At 39.7% G+C, this 20275-nt stretch overlaps 1 protein-coding gene across 4 annotated transcripts in view; it reads right to left on the bottom strand.

Moving 5' to 3' along the window:
• The window catches only part of PRPSAP2 (phosphoribosyl pyrophosphate synthetase associated protein 2), a 66480-nt gene that overhangs the window by 29227 nt on the left and 16978 nt on the right, over positions 1–20275 (bottom strand). Inside the window, exons 2-8 of one of the 4 annotated variants that reach the window (XM_028534360.2) lie at positions 18989–19073; positions 18589–18738; positions 17655–17707; positions 15386–15452; positions 11338–11510; positions 8995–9110; positions 3795–3850 (exon numbers count right to left, since the gene is read on the bottom strand). In XM_028534360.2, coding sequence (XP_028390161.1) covers positions 3795–3850; positions 8995–9110; positions 11338–11510; positions 15386–15452; positions 17655–17707; positions 18589–18707 — 584 coding nt within the window. In that variant the 5' untranslated portion in view covers positions 18708–18738; positions 18989–19073. Of the gene's footprint in view, positions 1–3794; positions 3851–8994; positions 9111–11337; positions 11511–15385; positions 15453–17654; positions 17734–18588; positions 18739–18988; positions 19074–20275 lie in introns of those variants that run through there. The other 3 variants (XM_028534362.2, XM_036032889.1, XM_036032890.1) reach the window with 3 other exon arrangements.

The raw sequence follows: 20275 nt of genomic DNA, 5'->3' as shown, positions 1-20275 counted from the left end.
TCAAAACCACAATGAACTGGACAAGATAGAGGCGTAGATAGACACATTGTGCCTCTTTGCACAACCAAAATAAGGACAACAACAATTTAGAAACAAAATAACAACCAGAACTGACAGAAAATTGAACTGTATGGAAGTCTGACAACCAAGGAGTTCAAGTAGACACATTCATCCAGACCTATAGGCAGGGCGCAGTCAGACAGCCAGGCAGAGAGGGGTCATGGCACAAAAAGCGGTGACACAAGCGTGCAAGGCACCCCGGGCACGCAAGACAGAAGCAGCAGGCTGACACTGGGTGCACAGGTGGCTGGCAGACCCTAGGCGCAGGGTGGCAACCAGCAGACACCAGCGAGGCGGCGATGAGAAGCAAGGCACTACAAGCAAGGTGGCTAGCTGACCAAGCAGTCTCACCCTCGTGCGTAGATAAACCTGGCAACACCAGGGAGGGAGGGAGACAGTGAAACCCAGGGTCTCAGCGCTGGGAAATAAAGCCTCAAAACACCAATTGAAAACACCTGTGGGGACTGAGGCACAGGGAGAGACTCCCAGACTCACAGGAGAGTTCGCTGGAGAGACCCACAGGATCCGGGTACATACACAAGCCCACCCACACGGGAATCAGCACCAGAAGGGCCCAGTTTGCTTGGGGGAAGTGGTGGAAGGGACTGAAAGCTGACAGAGAGAGGAGCAAGCACCACTCTTCCCTCTTGGACCCTGCCCCCACATACAGCATCACAACCCAGCAACTGGGTTGCCCTGCCCTGGTGAACACCTAAGTCTCCACCCCTCATGTGTAACAGGTGGGACAAGACAAAAAAAAAAAAAAAAAAAAGGCCCAAACAGAAGAACAGATCAAAGCTCCACAGCAAATACAACTAAGCAACAAAGAGATAGCCAACCTATCAGATGCACAGTTCAAAGCACTGGTGATCAGGATGCTCCCAGAATTGGTTGAATTTGGCCGCAAATTAGATGAAAAAATGAAGGCTGTGCTAAGTGAAATGAAGGAAAATGCACAGGAGACCAACAGTGATGGGAAGAAAACTGGGACTCAAATCAATGGAGTGGACCAGAAAGAAGAAACAAACAACCAAACAGGAAAGAATCAAGAAACAAGAATTCAAAAAAATGAGGAGAGGCTTAGGAACCTCCAGGACATCTTTAAACATTCCAACATCTGAATTATAGGAGTACCGGAAGAGGAAGAGGAAGAGCAACAAATGGACAAGTTATTTGAACAAATAATAGAGGAAAACTTCCCCAATCTGGCAAAGGAAGTAGACTTCCAGGAAGTCCAGGAAGCTCACAGAGTCCCAAAGTTGGACCCAAGGAGGAACACACCAAAGCATATCATAATTACATCAGCCAAGATTAAAGATAAGGAGAGAATCTTAAAAGCAGCATGGGAAAAGGAGACAGTCACCTACAAAGGAGTTCCCATCAGACTGTCAGCTGATTTCTCAAAAGAAGGGGCTGGAAAGAAGTATTCCAAGTCATGAAAGGCAAGGACCTATATCCCAGATTGCTCTATCCAGCAAAGCTTTCATTTAGAATGGAAGGGCAGATAAGGTGCTTCTCAGAGAAGGTCAAGCTGAAGGAATTCATCATTACCAAGCCCTATTATATGAAATGTTAAAGGGACTTATCTGAGAAAAAGAAAATAAAAAACATGTATAGTAAAATGACAGCAAACTCACAATTATTAACAACCATGCCTAAAACAAAAACAAAACAAACTAAGCAGTCAACTAGAACAAGAACAGAACCACAGAAATGGAGATCACATAGAGTTAAGTTAGCAACAGAGGAGTGGGAGGAGGAGAGAGGGGAAAAGGTACAGAGAATAAGTAGCATAGATGATAGGTAGAAAATAGACAGGGGGAGGGCAAGAATAGTATGGGAAATATAGAAGCTAAAGAACTTATGACATATGGACATGAACTAAAGGGGGGAATGTGGGTGGGAGAGGGTGTGCAGGGTGGAGGGAAATGAAAGGGGGAAATGGGACAACTGTAATAGCATAATCAATAAAATATATTTTTTAAAAAACCACAATGAGATACTACTTCACACCTGTTAGGATGGCTACAGTCGAAAACCAGAAAACAATGTTAATGATGTGGAAAAATTAGAACCCTTGTACAGTGCTGGTCAGAGTGTAAAATGGAAAACAGCAGTTCTAAAAAACAGTTTAGTGGTCCCTCAAAAATGTGAACACAAAATTTCAATCCTAGGTATACATCCACAATAAATAAAAGCATTTTTCAATGTAGAAACTTAAAAACAAGTGTTCATAGCAGCATTATTCAAAATAGCCAAAAGGTGGAAACAACCCAACGGTCCATTAGTGGATGAACAGATAAAATATAATATATCCATACAGTATAATGTCATTCAGCTATAAAAAGAAATGGAATGCTAACACAAGCTATAACATAGATGGCCCTTGAAACCATTATGCTAAGTGAAAAAAACCAGACACAAAAGGCCATATATGGTATGATATGATTCCATTTATATGAAATACCCAGAATAAGCAAATCTAGAGACAGAAAGCAGGTTACTAGTTGCTAGGGGCTGAGGGGAGAAGGGAACAGAGAATGATTACAGACACTGGAGTGAGGCGGTGGTTGCAGAACATTGTGAACGCACTAAATACCAGTGGACCGTATACTTTAAAATGGTTAACTGTATATTGTGATTCTTACCTTAATTTTTTAAAAGCCCGTACATCAGAGAAAAATAAATCACTAAATTAAAATTAATTCAGCCTTTTTGTTTGAAAAAGTTGTTTGAAATGTTTATCTTCCAAAATGAGTCACAGTTTACTGTGACTTAATCAAATGGGCAGCAGAAGACTGATGGAGCTTCTCAAAGGAGGCATGTGTGGACCTAGTGTCCTGGCTGCACTAGGAGGACAGCTCTAAGAACAGGGCACCTTCATGACTATCATAAAGGCCAACCTAATTAATGTACCAAATGTCATTCTTAATTTATCAGGGAACTGCTTATCTGTCACCCTTCCACACCATGCTTGCTGTGTCAAGCTCCCCACCCTCCGTGTCAATACTACCAGTCCATGGGTCTGGGCTGGAGATGGCCCTATCTCTTCCATTGCACAGGATTCAGCAATGACCCAGTGAGCAAAGGTATCCAATTGTGGGAAATAATTTTACAGCTTTTTTAGGAAAAAGACTTCATTTCTTTCTACATTTGATTTTGTTTTTTCCCTCTGCACTGGAGTGGCTTCTCTGGAAACACTGGTATATGAAATCCTCTCAGCCCAAACACAGCAAGTACTAGAGTGACAACTCAACAGTTACTCCAGGTTACAGGTGACTCTCTCAGCACTGCCCGATTTGAAGCCTCAGGGTGTTTTTCGTTTTGTAAAATGTCACTTTTTAACACATACCAATATGTGGTCACTGGGCTAGATACAATCCTGTTAATAAATTACTGAGTTCAAGGCAGTACACAACTACAAAGTGTATTTGCTAGTATTATAAATGCCAGACTTGAAGAATGACAACCAGCAGCAGCCAATCTGGGAGTGAGGGAAGCACTAGGTCAGGAATGCCCAGACCTGGATGGCTTTAGTCAAGAAACACAACTGGTGGTTACAGATTGGGGCTATAACAAAAGAAGAAAATTAATCATCACTTACCAAACGGAGTCAGCAGACAATCTTTTAAACTATCAGTCCACAAAATAAACATAAGGGACACCAGTGTGCACCACTGAGGTTGAACCCTGGATGTGGACCCGGGAGCATTAAGTCGTGAGCACCCACCTACCTCTTTGCTGAGGCTGGAGATTTGGCTACGATGACTGCATTCCTGTAATCTGGGATCTATGACAGACGAGAGGTCAGGAGTTACTGCCATGACTCCACAAAGCCATTCACACCGACACCCAAAGATCAATAAACAGAACAGTGCAACTGACTCAAAACCGGCACCTGGTCGTTTGATGAAAGTTTTCCAAAAAGAGAAAAGTTCAAAGTACATTTCTCCTTTGGAAAATGAAGAAATGCCCACCTAGAAAAAATATTATCAAGGTATAAGCCTCACAGACCTCTTTCAGGAAAAAACCTGGGCTAATTGGTGATTAGATCATTTCTATGTGCCAGCAGATATTGGTAATGTGGTATGAGAACTTGTTATGTCATCAAGAAGTTGTCATTTCAAAGTGTAAGGATGATATCCATGCAATCTGAACCCAAGGTAATTGTCAAATTCCAAATTAGTACGTCCACTATTTACTGTATTCTCAGTCATATAATGAAGAAACCAATTTGTTAAAAGATAATCAGTCCAGTGCTGTTTTATAAAGACATTAAGAGCCCTTAAGAAAATAACTAAAGTATTGGTCTGCTCTGGAGTCAATGAAGGGGAACTCTTGAAGTGATCTTTGCTAGTGATAATTATAACTGAAGATATATCCATAATCAACTGAGAGTTTCTAAGACAGAATTATTTTCAAGCTGAGTATGTTTCTAACTTCATCTAGGTAATATTTTCAATACTTTATGTTCTTAACATTTAATCACATCATTAAATTATATCATTTCATTCAGTTATATCTCCCAACTGCTTTTTTCTCACAATTAGAAGCGCTTAAAATTATAGTTAGCATCATGGAGAATGCCAAGCATATGGGAAAGCACTAAATAGGAAATACTTAGTAAACAAACAAAAAACTGATTAACCACATAGATCAGATGTTCTTATCTGAGGCCTATCTTATCCGACACTATCAGTGGGTAAGGTAGCACAAAATATTTACATTTAGGCAATTTCCTTATTTTCACTAGATATCTTTCTAAACTGTTTTTTAATGTACTTTCCTGACTTATCAAATGTCATCAAACAGCAACAAACCCAGCCAAGAGAAGAAATAACTGAGGAAACAGTTAAGAAAGCACTCTTTAATAAAAACAGGTCTATTTTCTCCCCAAAAGTTAAAGCAGAAGTTCCTACATTCTTTCTGCTGTGTAGTATCCATTGTGTAAATGTACCAGTTTTTCGATCTTCTCATTTACTGATGGGCACTTAGAAACAAACAAATGAGCAAAAAAGAACCAGAGACATGGAAATAAAGAACAAACTGATAGGGACCAGAGGGGAGGAGGATAATGGGGAAAAGAAGGGGAACATGCACAAAGGACCCATGAACAAGGACAATGGGGAGGGAGGAGATTGTCTTTGGGAGCAGGGGTTGGATGGGGCAGAGGAGAGCAAGGGGGGGGGATGGGGACAACTGTAACTAAACAACAATAAAAAAAGTTAAAGCAGAAAAACATGTAAACAAAGAAGTTTCTATGGAAAAGAACTAAAAAAGAAATCCAGGAAGTGATTATGGTCCAACTAAGAAACTCAATAGCTGGCTGGCTACAGACACAGCTGAAGAACCAACCTGGGAGAGTAAGCCAAGGAATTTTCCCACAGCAAGGGATATAAGGACACAAAACTTAAAAAAAAAAAAAATTAAACAATATAGACTACATCCAAAATTTTCATATAACAGTTCCCAAAGGGGAAAAAAACAGGATAAAATACCAAATTACAGGGAAAAGAATTCCCTGTAATGAAAGGGACCCACTGAGTATCTAAAGAGATAAATGGAAAAAAGATCCACCCCAGACACATCCTGCTGAAATTACAAAACCACAACAAAAATATAAAACACTATTTTAGATGGGGAAAATTCTATACACCCGCCCCCCCAAAAAACCCCACATGATAATCACACTAGAAATCAGGGGAGTAAAAAAAATTCAAATAATGTACTGTTGTTTTATTTATAAATTAGCAAAATCAAGGCATGGGCAACAGGTACTATCATAAGCACTGTTACTAGGAGTGTAAATTAATACAGCCCCTTAAGATAACTGCAATTTTTATGATACCTATTAAATATTCACAAAGCTAAAAATTTTCCAGTGTCTATTGAAAATTTTTAAATATACATATTTTTCAATCAAGCAATCCCTTCTTAATTATCTCACAAGAACACTCATATAAGTACTCAGAAATGTTTGAATTTTCAAAGCAACATGGCTTAAATAAATTTTGAAAATGAAGTATTTCAATTTAAAGAGTAAAAAATTAAAACAACTTAATCAAGAGGGAAATGGTGAGAAAAATGGGTTCTGTTAATTTATGCTTTAAACATTTCAACATGTAACTATTTAAATTAATTTAAGCCTAAAAAAATGAAAGATTCAGTTCTCCACTCATACTAGACACATTTCAAGGGCTCAACAGTCACTAGCCAGGTGGTTGGTGGTCACCACACTGAACAGCAGATAATGCATTTCCAATGTCACAGAAGGTTTACTGGATATTCCTGTTCTAAACTAAGGAACATGTACTATGTAGACATGATAAAGAGGTACACCTACACATCTTAGCATGGAAAGGTCTCCATGCCAGCCTGGAAAAGAACAAATTGGAAAACAATGCAAACAGTATGTCAATGTTTTTTTCAACTATGTGTATATAGCAGCTATTTCCAACTGGTGCACCACAAGAATTTATAAAACATGCAATAACTGACTTTAGTCAGGGGCACAGACCTCTTTTCCCTTAGATCATAAAGTAAGAAAATGAAGACAGCCACACAACAGTAGCCATCCCATGTGAATGAATCAAAATTATACCTATTTTTTTGGTCAGATCACCAAAAAATATAACATTTCTTGGTGTGCCAGAGAACTTTCGTAATTAGTTTATGTGCATCATGAGATGAAAAAGGTTGAAAACCACTGGTATACAGACAAGGAGGAAGATACAAAGAGAAAGCTAAGAGGATACCGAACACAAAGCAAGCTGGTACCGAGGCCTACCTCTGCAAAGGGGCCCAGGACCAGGGTGGTGGTGCAGGGAATCTGGGCCTTTATCATTCCTGTCAGAATTACTACATACAGACATGCATTTCCCTACACTGCCAATGTAAACAGAAATTTTCACTTGAGAAAAAGATGACTCATTATCAAGTAGAGAGAGAAAACACACCACATGTCAAGGAAGTCTGACTTCCAAATTCCCAACTTCTCTCTGAACCATTAAGGGAACACATCATCGGGCCACTTGTGGAACCACAAAGAACCCAATTGCCCTACACTCCACACTCCGTTGCAAATCCCCTCCCCTGTCCCTGGTTTTCCATGTCTTGCCGTATCTCATTTCTGTGATAATGAGAATGGCTTGATATAAAGACAGTAAGAATACTTGTGGGTTGAGGGGTGGAGTGTGATTCAGTCAGGAACAGGGTAACTCTAGAAGTTCCTATTTTAAAAGTTGGTAAGATAGGATAGGATTTCAACAGGCACAGTAAAAATATATTTGTAGCTCTCCTCTTCACAATTTCCTTAAAAAGTCCTGGTACACACAGACCAATGAAGTTCTGATACATGCTATAATGATGGTAAACCTCAAAAGCATTATGTTAAGTAAAAGATGCCAAATGCAAAAGGTCACATACTGTATGATTCCATTTATATGAGCTATCCAGAACAGGCAAATCCCCAGAGACAGAAAGCACATTAGTGGTTGCCAGGGGCTGCAGGAAGGGAAGAATGGGGAATGAGTACTTAATGAGTATGGGATGTTCTGGAGTAGTAAGTTTTAAACTAGACAGAGGTGGTGGTTGCACAACACTGTGACTATACTAAGTGATAATAGTTTGTGTTAAATTGGTGAATTTTATGTTATGTGAATTTCACCTCAATGAAAAAAATTTTTAGTATGTCTGCTTACCAAAACTCCCCACAGAAAACTAAAGACAAGATAGAAACTGAGAGACATATATAAAACAAACCCTAACACATGGCTAGACTAGGAGTTAAAAAAGAATGCCTGTAGCTCACAAAGAAACAAACAAAACCACTGGAGATGAAAGTACTTTTTCAAAATAAAAAAAAAATTTAAGGATATTCGACTTCTAAAGTCATCAGAAATATACCCAGCCAAGTGACAAGATACCATATTATAGCCATTCAACTATCAAAACCTTTTAATTCTGATAATGTAAGTATTGAAGCAAAAATGGATCCACAGGATATCTAATTCATTGTTGGTGGGAATGTAAGTTGGCATAACTGCTTTGGAAAAATTAAAAGTCCACACACCATACAACCTAGCAATTCACCTGTAGGTATAAACAGCCAACATACACTTTTGCTTGAGTACCACAGGAGAGAGATACAGTGAAGCTCACAGGAACACTCTCATAACAGCACAGACCTTATAAATAAACTGTGGTAACTGCTGCACCAGAAGTGTTTGCCAGTGGTCAAATGGATGAGCTGTGACACACACACAATGTGGATGAATCTCACAAGTGTAACATGAAGTGAAAAAACTCCCACCAGATTACACGGTCTGTTCTTTTTCATAAAACTTAAAAATAAATATTTTTGTGTTTTTATCTTTCAATAACATATACTATTGATACACACACACACGCACGCACGCACGCACGTACATGAATAAGATAAAACTACATAAGGAAATTAGGAGAAAGATGAAGATTCAGGACGATGGTTCCCCAGGTGGGAGGAGACAGGGGAGGTAACCGACAAGGACCACACGAATGACTCTAAGTTATGAGGACTCTAGTATACTTGCTGGGTGGTAGAATCATGGACATTGACTACCATAGATGGATGGACAGGAAGTTAGGGTAGACAGATGAGTACATAAAAGAAGGCCAGGACCACACATGGACCAGTGATGAGAGTGAGTTTTCATGATTATGACTAGTCTGCTTCTGGTGACTGATGTCCAAAGGAGGGAAAAGCAATCTTAAGAGCTTAGCAAAAGAAATTAAATTAGATTAGGAATTTAAAAATATAGTGAATTACATTTCTAAAGTAAGTAGTACTTGAAGCAGAATATATCAAGTTTGAATCTTTTATGGACAGCTCAAAGACATGGAAACATCTTTCAACCTTAAGCCAAATGTTAAGTAAAAAAGTTTGAGCTAGCTCACCTCTTCTTGTATATATTGTAATAAGAAAGGAGATGCTCTTAAATTATCAACAGGAATATTGAAGAAGCCCTGAATTTCCTTCTGGTGTAAATCCATAGTAATAAGATGAGTTAGACCTTTGAAAATAAAGCAGAGACAAACACATAAATAGTTTAATAACCAGTTGTACTGTACGAAATAAGTACTAGATAAAATAGAATACTATATATAATAAACTACAATTAAAATTTGTTCTCATAAAAATTCAGCATCTGTGTATCTCAGATATTTTAATATGAGATTGTGAGATAACAGAAAACTTGTCTATCAGTCTCCATCCCTGGTGCCTGGTGCAAAACTCCTAAAGCCGTTGTTTTTTCCTGAGTGACAAGAGCATGAGGAGACCCTGGGTGGCTCCTGGAGGGGCTAGTCACCAGAGAGACCAAGCGAGGGAGTTTCAGCCCCTCCTCCTTTCTCCAAAGAGGCGAGAGGGGTTAGAAATGGTTGGTTGATTACATCTATGAGGAAGCCTCCATAAAATCCCAATGGCAAAGGTTTGGGAGACCTTCCAAGCTGGTGAGTAGGTGGAGGCGTCGGCAGGAGAGGCAAAGCCGAGAGGGTGTGGAAGCTCCATGTCCCTTAGTCCCACATAGCTGGCCCTTCCATCTAGATGTTCATTAGTATCATGTATTGTATCTTTTCATGATAAACTGGTTATCTCAAGTTCTATGAGCCGCTCTAGCCAACTGATCAAACTCAAGAAGGGGATGGTGGGAACTTCAGATTTATGGCTGACTGGTCAGAATCACAGGTGACAACCTAACCTTGCAATTGGCACCTGAGGGGGAGGGCACAGATCTGTGGGACTGAGCCCTGAACCTGGGGAATCTGACTCTATCTCTGGATAGACTTGTCAGAATTAGTTAAATTATAGGCCAGCCAGCTGATGTCACGAAGAATTGCTAGGTTTAGGGAAAAGCTACATATTTGGTGACCAAAAGTGTCAGAAGTGAAGTGCTCTGTGTGAGAACTGGGTTTTTCCTGACTCGAGAGGGAAAGACTGAATCATTTTTGTAACACAGAGGTGCATGATTTTCACATCAATTTAAAGTCTTAAAATAGCAAAGATAATAACAAGAAATGTCTCTGATAATTGCATGATAGCAGATTATATCTCCTTGAAGTTTCCTTAATACATACGGCAAAGCCATATTAAAATAAATACTATCTTAAGATATTAAGGCAAACTGTACAGGCCTATAATTGGAAAAAAATGAAGAACCTTCACCCATTGGCTCAGTAAAGGATATTTGAAACAATCACTACAAAAGCATACAAAATTTCAACTGGAAAAATTATAAAAAAGCAAAACTTTTCCAAAAGAACAGGAAAGTAAACCTAATGTTATGCCCAGGAGCAAGGCTAGAAGAGAAGCGCAGAAACTTCCTATAAGTTTCAGTGAGCCAGCCTGCTCCCGGCAGCGTGCTATCACCGTTTTCAAAGGGGTGTGCTCACGAGGTTTGGGTTTTGTCAAACTTTGTTTTATTTTTGCCTCCACTGAAATGCTGCAGTAGGAAATTTATTCTATAGTAAATGTCTATTGAAATATAGTGATAATGAGGACTTTTCATTCATTTTTCTCTGTGCAAATGCTGTGATATGTGTCTTCTATAATCATATACACACATGTACGCACACAATAACAACTCTGGAGGTGATTTAGAAACAAGAGGGAGACACAATGTTACCTAAAAATACACAACACAAAATAACACATATGGTTTACAAAATACACCAACCTGTCCTGGGAAAGGAAAGAGACTAAAATAAAAGTAGCTGCTGTGTTAAAACAGTCAGTTCCAAATGACTTTTCCCCCTTTAAAAATGACTTAATATGATCATAACTTGTAATTTCAATGTAATTTTTGAAATGATTTTATTTTTAGAGGGAGGGGGAGGGAGGGAGAAAGAGAAGGAGAGAAATATCAATCAGCTGCCTCTCACATGCCCCCAAGCGGGGACCTGGCCTACAACCCAGGCAAGTGCCCTGACCAGAATCAAACGTGGACCTTGCAGTTTGCAGGACGATGTCCAACCCACTGAGCCACACCAGTCAGGGTTTCAACATAACTTTTAAACAAAGAATTTAATAATAATAAGTCACTCTCCTTACCTTTGTGTTTTGGGGAGTTGGGAACAAGAGAGAATTCTCTACATTCTTTTCTCATAAATTAGTTAACTTTAAATGCGGTATCACTATTTTTACTCCATTCAACATTCTAATTTTGTTTTTTAAATGCTTTACAATTTCTAAGATAAAAATAAAACTCCCAGGTTCCCAATTATCAAATCTGCCAGTCTTACCAGCTTTGCACATCATTGAAGCCAGCAACTTAGAAACAATGGAGCCTCTTTTTCTCATCTTGCACTGTTTGCTGTAAGGGAAGTAGGGAATCACGCCAATAATGCTTTTGGCACAAGAGGTCTTACACGCATACACCATAATCAGGAGCTCCATGATGGTGGTGTTCACGTCCCTGTAACCCAAGAGAGAGAAACCCCAGCGAGGAACGTAAGACACTTGATAGTATCTCTCTGTTCCAACAAAGGTGTCAGCAATGTAGTATCCATGCATCTACTTGCAAGACTTGAGGCTCAAGGCACAAATAAAAAAGCAATAAATTCCTCTTCCTCCATCAGTTCCCCCCACATTCCCTCTCAGCCAACAGTCCTTCTTCCTTTCTCACTGAGAGAAGAGCTGCCACAGGCTCTCACCACCATGTGAATTTGCATCTGAGAAGTCCACCTGCCTTCAGCCATCAGTGAAAGATGAATTTCCCACACCCAAGTTACTCTAAAACTAGCCCCCTATTACACACTAATCCCTCTCCCCTCTTGCCTACTAGATGTTACTCCAGCAATTCTCCCTCTGTTGCCTCCATCATCAATTTGTTACTACATTCCCCAGGGTCATACCCATCAGCCTTTACTGTATATACTGTTATTTTGCCCATTAAAAGTAAGAACTATGACCACTTTCCCCGCTGCCCCATTTCTTCCATGTGGCTAAATCACCAGGCCAGTTCTCAGTCCTTCTCTCCCCAAACCCCTCAGTGGCATCACACACAGCCACTTAACTGGCTCCCTGCTGCACTGGGCTCACTTGGCATCTAGGACACCCATGTTCTCCTCCTGCACTACTTGGTTTCTTTTGCTGGTTTTTCTTCTCCCCAACTTCAGTCCTAACACTTGTTCCTTTGTCCTCTTCTACTATCTCCCTTCATCTGTTGGGCTTCTCATCCAATTTCACGGCTTTATTAATATTGGAGACCCTCAAATCTATAGCCCCAGTTCCAGCTTCTCAACTCCAGTCTAACAAATTCTACAGCTACTTGACGATTCCACTTGAATGTCCGTTAAGACATCTCTAAACTCAACAAACTCCAAACTAAACTGCTCTTTGCCCCCAAAGCCTGCTTCCTCATAAAAACCTTTGCTATCTCAGTTGATGGCAACACTCTTCCCCTAGTTTCCTCAGGACAAAAACCTCAGAGGCACCCTTAACTGCTTTCCTATCCAAAAAGCTATAGTACCTCATTACTCCACTACTGCACCGGGGCTTTGTCACTCTGCCCCTCAACCAGGTGATTATGACAGCCTTGCCACCACATGTCTCCCTGTCCCCCACCCCCCAAGTCCCTCTGTAGTCCCCTCTCCACACAGTATCTATCTAGATATTAAAATGGAAGTTAGATCATGCACCACTTTGCTCAAGGTCCAGAAATAGGTCCCCATCTTGTCGATGGCCCTATAACGGCTCCCTAGGCCCCTCTGTGATCACCCCCAATTCTCTGCCATCCACAGCTATTCCATGCTCCCCCCCACTCTGGCGATACTCAATGACCTGTCCGTACTCACTCCCACCCAAGGGTCTTCCCTCCATGAGCTCCTGGCTCTCCTCCCCAGATGGCCACCTGGTTTACTCCCCTACCTTCTCCCAGGTTTTGTCAAATGTCAACTTTGAATAAGGCCTATGCTTTCCACTGTTTGTCCCCTCTTTCACCACCATCACTCTCCCAATTCCTTGCTATGCTGTTTGGTTCTGTTTCCTCCATAGTGCTCATCCCTTCTGACAAACTAAATAATCTACTTATTTATTATGTAACTTGCAAGCCTTAGATATATAGGGTGGGGCAAAAGTGAGTTTACAGTTCTGAACACACGAAGCACAGACCTTATTCTTGTATTAGTACCTGTTAATGACTGTATCATCTTCCTTACAAATGGTAAATCTATTTTTGCCCATCCTACATACTCCATGAGAACAAGGATGATTATCTGTTTTAATCTTTAATGTATCTCACACACCTGTAACAGTGACTAGCATATTCAATACATATTAGTTAATCAATGAATGAGTAAGAACAGAGATTATTTGGGTGAGTCAGCGTTCCATTAATATCTAATACCAAGCCTGACATCTGAGGAGTTGAAGGAGGCTTTCAGAAAAGCATTCTATGTGAAAGGGTAAGAAAAGAATAACCAACTGTTAGTGTCAAGTTACACCCAAGTTCCTAAACTATGCTCTCAGGAGCACCATTTTTCTATGAGCTAGTACAAAGCTTTCCAACGCCAAACTCAAATAATGAACTTGTTTGAATTACAGGAAAAGTTAACAGAGTTTTCTAAATTTGAAAATGCTCCTATACTTTTAATGCCTGCCATTGGTCTGCACTAAAATAAAGTACAATACGTATCTGATAATATCAAATTTCAATATTAACTATCTCACAGTATTTTATTATTTTTTTAAAGATTGTATTTATTTTTAGAGAGGAAAAGGGAGGTAGAAAGACAGGGAGAGAAACATCGATGTGAGAGAGAAACACTGATCAGCTGCCTCTCATATGCACCCCAACTGGGGACTGAACCAGCAACCCAGGCATGTGCCCTGACCAGGAACTGAACTGGAAAACTTTTGCTTTGAGGGAAAACGCTCAATCCACTGAGTCACACCAGTCAGAGCTCTCATAGTATTTTATGAAGAGACCATAGATGCCCAGGCTTTCTGCAACCTGGACAAAAGTAAAAGTGGCTGAATTAACACAAGCCTACCGCACAGTTCAGAACAATGCAAACTGAGACATGTAGAGAAAATTAAGGAGATCATTTTGGCTAAAGGAATAAAAAATAGACAAAAAAAGCAGGAAAAGAATGGTAAGTATTAAAGTAAACAAAAATAATAAAAGGAAATAAATAGGAGGACTTGAAAATGGGAAGGATTACCAGACACACCCTTCTGAAGTCCTAAACGCTAAGTCCAATTTGGCCTTCAGTGCCTCCTTATCCCCTCAGGTAACATAAATCACTTCTGTGCATTTATTCAAATGGACTCATATTTGTCTCTGAGGAGGTAAAAGTAGTGCAAACACCCAGGAGCCAGAAGTGACGTAAGTTGTCCTGTGCTCTGCAATTTCCCCACCATGATGCTGAGGGGTGACAGGGTTCTATTATCATTAAGAGCCTCTATTCCAATACAGTAGCCTCATGTCCCCATTCTCAGTTTCTCTCTCTGTGGTTTGTTATCCGTGGTCAGCCATGATAGGAAAATATTAAATGAAAAGTTCCAGAAATAGACAATTCCTAAGTTTTAAATTGTGCACTGTTCTGTGTAGCATGATGAAATTGCTCGCTGTCCTGCTCCATCCTACCTGGTAGGTTAATCATTTCTTGTCTAGCATATCCATGCTGTGTATGACATCTGCCCATTAGTCACTTAGTAAGCCATCTTTTTTTTTTTTTTTTAAAGATTTTATTTATTTATTTTAGGGAGGGAAGGGAGGGAGGGGGAGAGAGAGAGGGAGAGGGAGAGGGAGAGAAACATCAATGTGCGGTTGCTGGGGGTTATGGCCTGCAACCCAGGAATGTACCCTGGCTGGGAATCGAACCTGGGACACTTAGTAAGCCATCTTGGTTATTAGATCAGTTACGAGAGAGAGACAGAGACACCACATCACCTTTTATTACAGTGTACCATTATAATTATTCTATTTTATTAGTAGTATTTGTTGTTAATCTCTTGCTATGCCTACTTTATAAATTAAACTTATCATAGATATGTATGTATAGGAAAGACAGAATGTACATAGGGTTCAATACTACCTGCAGTTCTGAGCACCCCTGGGAGCCTTGGACTGCGTCCCTGTGGATAACTGGGGGATACTGCACATGGTTATTGCCACCTTTCAAGAACACTAACACATAAAAGTCAGCAAAGTCAGAAAAATTAGCAGAGTAAGATACCAACTTTACAACTATCTTAATTCTTCCTGTCTAGCCAATTCTGACTCTAAACACTCAAGCCTAAATAGAAACAAAGAAAGCAACACACTTCTGTTAGACTGGCACTTACTTTGAAACAGTTTGAATGATGAAAACATCTTTTCCCCTCACCGACTCTTGAATTTGTACTCTTGTTTCTGGAAAGAAAAGGAAAAAGAGGTGAGGTGTGAAGTAGGTACATAATTTATGTTTTTAAAAATACACAAAAAATTTGCAACGTTCTCCAATGTTACAAAATATGGAAACAGGAACTACTACAAAACAGATTACTTTCAGATGCTACAAAAGGATAATAAACATACTGCTATTAGTCACCCTTTCTAAACATGGTCATATGATATCTTTAAGACAGAACTACACTTCTGATTTGAAACCAGTAAAGCTACCCTTCTCACTTCTTGTATATAAAAGCAGGAAGTGCTGTATACCACTCTGAGCATGGTATCTTAATAGGAACTTATATACTCATTCAGTCAACCAGCAACTATTAAGAACTTATTAGGCACAAAATGTTACAATAATGTAAGAATAATGATAAAGAAGGTACAGTATCCCTACTCTCAAAAAAAACTTGTGATCAGCCACAAGGAAACAATCAGACAAACCAAGAACAGAACAAGACAATGTCTTCAGAAAGTCAGTGTCATGGGAACAAAAAAGCTGGGGGGGGGGGGGGGGGGGGGGCGCGGGGAACGTTGTAGATTAGAAGAAACTACAGAGATACAGAAATATAGTGCTTGAACCATGAATTATTAAAAAAAAGGCTATGAGGCTCTTTAGGATAACTAGGGAATTTTAAATACAGATTAGACATTAAACGACTATAGAATTATCAAGTATCTTTAAATGGGACATTGGCAGTATATTTATATAGGATGAAGTCTATTCTTTGGAGATGCATGATCAAGTAAGTATTCAGGGGTCAAGTGTCTTGATGTGTGCAACTGACTTCTACACATACATATTCATATGGCAAATGTTAACTGTTGAATCTAAGTGGTAGATATACACATTGATCTTCACTGTACATTCTTTCAACATTTTTATATGTTTGAACATTTTCATTTAAAATGCTGGAAAAAATAAAATAGATGTTTATAAAAGGAGCATGGTGCCATGGAAAGAAAATGAGCTTTAGAGTCAGAGAGATCTGGAATCAAATCTTGCCCCTGCTACTTCTGAGACCTCCTACCCTAACATCATCCCTGAACTCAGTTCTTCACAATCTGGAAATAGGAAGAAATCTATAAACACTAGTTCCCTCCTTTCTTCACAACAGACACCAAGTATTTTCCCTCCCATCAGTTATGAACCTGAAGTGTGGACCGACCTCTTCCCAAATCTTCTACCACTAGCTCTCCCCTTAACCCTCCCTTCCAGGCTAGACAAAAGGCATTATTCAATTCCCTTTAGCAGCAGAATCATTTCTAAACTCTCTCTGCACATTTTCTTCAATTACATTTTTTCATACTGAAGCCACATGAGGACAAATTGGGAGACAGAAAAGAGGAGGCAATAATGGAGAAATAAATAGGAAAAGAGCAAATTTGTGCCTAGTCACCAAAGTCTACTTTAAGTTCCATAATATTTAAGTACTTGAAAAAACCCTACAGTAGAAAAGGAGAGGGAACTAATATTTACAGAGGACCTATTATGTACCAAGAGCTGTGTTAAGCACACAAATTATCCCACTTAATCTTCAAACAGCCCTAATTATTTGCAGTATAGAAAGATTATATAATTTGCCGAGGATAAAGTGTCTGATTCTCAAGCCCACGCAAGCTGCCCATCACCCCGCTAGAACACTGAAATTACAAAGGTTAAAGAACACATGCTTTTTTTTACAACCTGAGATAATTATGCAATTAAATAAAATCTTATTGATTTATGGCATAAATCAATTAGCAAGAAGCATTTCTTAACAAGATTTCATGAAGTCTAACCCATGGCAGCTTGCACAGAGGTAAAGAATAACCACCAATGGTGGTATTGTGGCCACACAAGATCTATTCATCCTGTCTAAGGTGACATAAATTCAACGGACTGAGACGATGTTTCCATTCAGTTGACCAGGTGGTTTATGTATCTCTGCAGTTTTTAGCAAATGAGGTCTGAGAACTGGCATCCAAGCTCCCAGATGTGACTGGGCTCCCAGGGCTCTGTATCTAGTTGGTACTAGTGGGATCTAAAAGACCACTAACCAGCCACCTTCTTTCGTGACTTCATCCTAATGTAACCAACTGGACACTGAGTCTAACCATTTCAATAAAGAGGATGAAGGACTGAGGATGTTATGTTCTGCACAAAGATCGATGTTATGCATGTCAAAGATAGCTCACCTCGGTTAGGTTCCTGGTAAACCTGCACTTTGCCCATTTCCACCCCCAGCCGCCTAGAGAAGAGAAAGGGGGGCAAAAGCTGAAAAGGTAATAGAATAGACTCAACATCTTTACTATTTAAGGATGACTCATAAATAAAAATAAAATAGAGGTATTCTTATTATAAAATTTCAAGTTAATACTAAATTGTACTTCACTAACCCCTCATCCCATGCCTCCCTAAGAAAGTCTACACAGTCCTGCTCTGCCTGGCTCATAACCCCTTCCTTATTCCCTCCACCCTCCACCCATGTGGCTGAGATACACCAACAGTGCTGCACACCACAGGGACTTTGAACCTGCTAGTCCCTCTGCCTGGACAGCTGTTCACCCGGATCTTCTCTCAGTGATTCATTCAAGTTTCTCAATTCACGTATCATCCCCTTAGTTTAAAAGGCCCCTAAGCATCCTAGCTAAAACATAACCTACCCCATCATTCCTTTCACTGTTTTTTTCACAGCATTGATCACTATTTGAAATTATCTTGTTTATTTTGCTGGCTGGCTTCTTGTTTGGACCCCTAATCCATGAAAGAAGGAAGGATTTTGACTGGCTATTCACTGTTAATCCCCAATATCTAAAATCAAGACCTAAAATAACTAAAATTACATTGAACTATAATCTATAAACTATTTCTATATAGTATGCACTTCACTGTTCTTTATACTCAAATATTCTATACATATGCAGCACCTAACGCCACTCATGAGCACTCAATAAACATCTGCTGAAAGAATGCATAGGGTGTCACAACAGTTTACAAAAAGGTTCGTCTTTAATATATAAATGATATGCAGATGACCTATCTGCTATCAAGTTTAACAATCAGTGCTAGTCTGATTATCAAATTAAAACATCACATAATATAGATTGTAATGGTATGATTATAACTCACTCAGCAATTTTCTTTGAAAGCTCCATACATGATGAATTAGAATTTGCTGAAAACAACACCAGGCCTCCTTTGGTTATATTCATCTTGGCTTCTAATTCAGTTGTCGCCACACAAAACATCAAAACCTCTTGGTTTTCCAATTCTCAGAGCCTAGAGGGATATAAAATACATCAAGAACTGCCATATGATATTAAATACACCTCAACGGGATGGATTTCTTTTAAATAGCAAATGACTTCAGCTGAAGGAAATTATTTTTATTGTAATGCAGTCTTTTATGCTAAATATATATGAACCAATAAAAAGTCCATTTAGACTTAAGGGTTCCAAATTTATGGAAATATGCTATCACATGATTTAATTAGTTGTCATGAGCACTGGGAATAAACAGTAAACTTACAAGAAAGGTGGAGCAGAAGAGCTCAAAGTTTTACTGTGTGCTGCTTAAAGCCAATTATGGACAACTTCCTTTTATGCTCCTCCTCCTGGATCAACACACAGAAATATGGCAGAGCCATTAGCAAGGACATGGACTGACTGATCCTTAAACAATAAGTACATGACTCATCTGTGCCCAGCTTTGCCTGTCATACCTCTTTACCATAAAACCAACCTCCCCTTGGACTTGCAGCTGCCTCTCTGATGCCTACGTCATGTCTAAAACTGACCTTGTTTTCTGAATTTTCCTCAAGAGGAACACAAGGTGGACTACATAATAACTTTGCAGGAAAGTGAAGTGACCATGCAAATGACAGGCAACAGTGCCCAAACATACAGTCATGGAAGCTGAGGTTCTCATCCATTGGCCATCAGTGTGCCCTTCTACCTTCCTCTCTCAGGGCTGAGTGGATGCAACAGCAACAATCTAGTCAACCACAGGGGTTGGGGACACCCTTCCCAGCATGCCCCTGCATCTCGGCAGTCATTTGTTTACGTGGATGCTCTGGGAAGGCTGATGGAGATTATGCAGATCTTTTTTGTTATTCTTAAATTTTCATTACACAAATAATATACAAACACATTCTCCTTGGAAAAAAAGAGAAATATGATAGTTAGCTAGAGTCACCAGCCCTGACCCCAGATTCCTCTGTACCCACCTCCCCAGTTCTTTCATTAGTTTGGTATAGACACCATCAGGCCTTTTTTACACCTTCACACACACAACCCTCATAAAATGTATGTATAAAAAATACATTTCTAACATAAAAAGGTACTGTACAAATCTACTTATAATTTGCTTTTTCATTAAACAGTAATTTTTGATAAGCCATGTTAGAAACTAGAGACCCCTCATGTCCTTTGTAACTGCTGCCAGCATTCCATGGTGCAGATATGCCAAATTTTGCAGGTTACCATCCCGAACAGGTCTCCTTGTACCCACGTGCATGTCTCTGCAGTAACTGTAAGAAGGGAACCACTGGTTCACAGAGGTGGTGCAAATTATGGTCCCACCAGAAGGCTGAGAGAGTGCGCTTCCACACAGAGTGCACCTCTTAAGGGATAATCCACCATGGGAAATATGGGGCACTACAATGGATTTACCTAAAGCCTATGAATAATTACAAACAGAAATGTATGCACAATTGACCAAAGCCCTAAAGAGACCAGGAAGTACCCCTGGTGTCTACCATGCAAAACAGCTTTGGGCTCTCAGGTCCCCACTTCCAAGATGACCATGAAAAAGAAC

The sequence above is a fragment of the Phyllostomus discolor genome, chromosome 8 (genome assembly GCF_004126475.2).
Source record: "Phyllostomus discolor isolate MPI-MPIP mPhyDis1 chromosome 8, mPhyDis1.pri.v3, whole genome shotgun sequence".
NCBI lineage: Eukaryota > Metazoa > Chordata > Mammalia > Chiroptera > Phyllostomidae > Phyllostomus > Phyllostomus discolor.
Note: the sequence above shows the minus strand (reverse complement) of the source record. Positions and strands in the feature narration are given on the sequence as shown.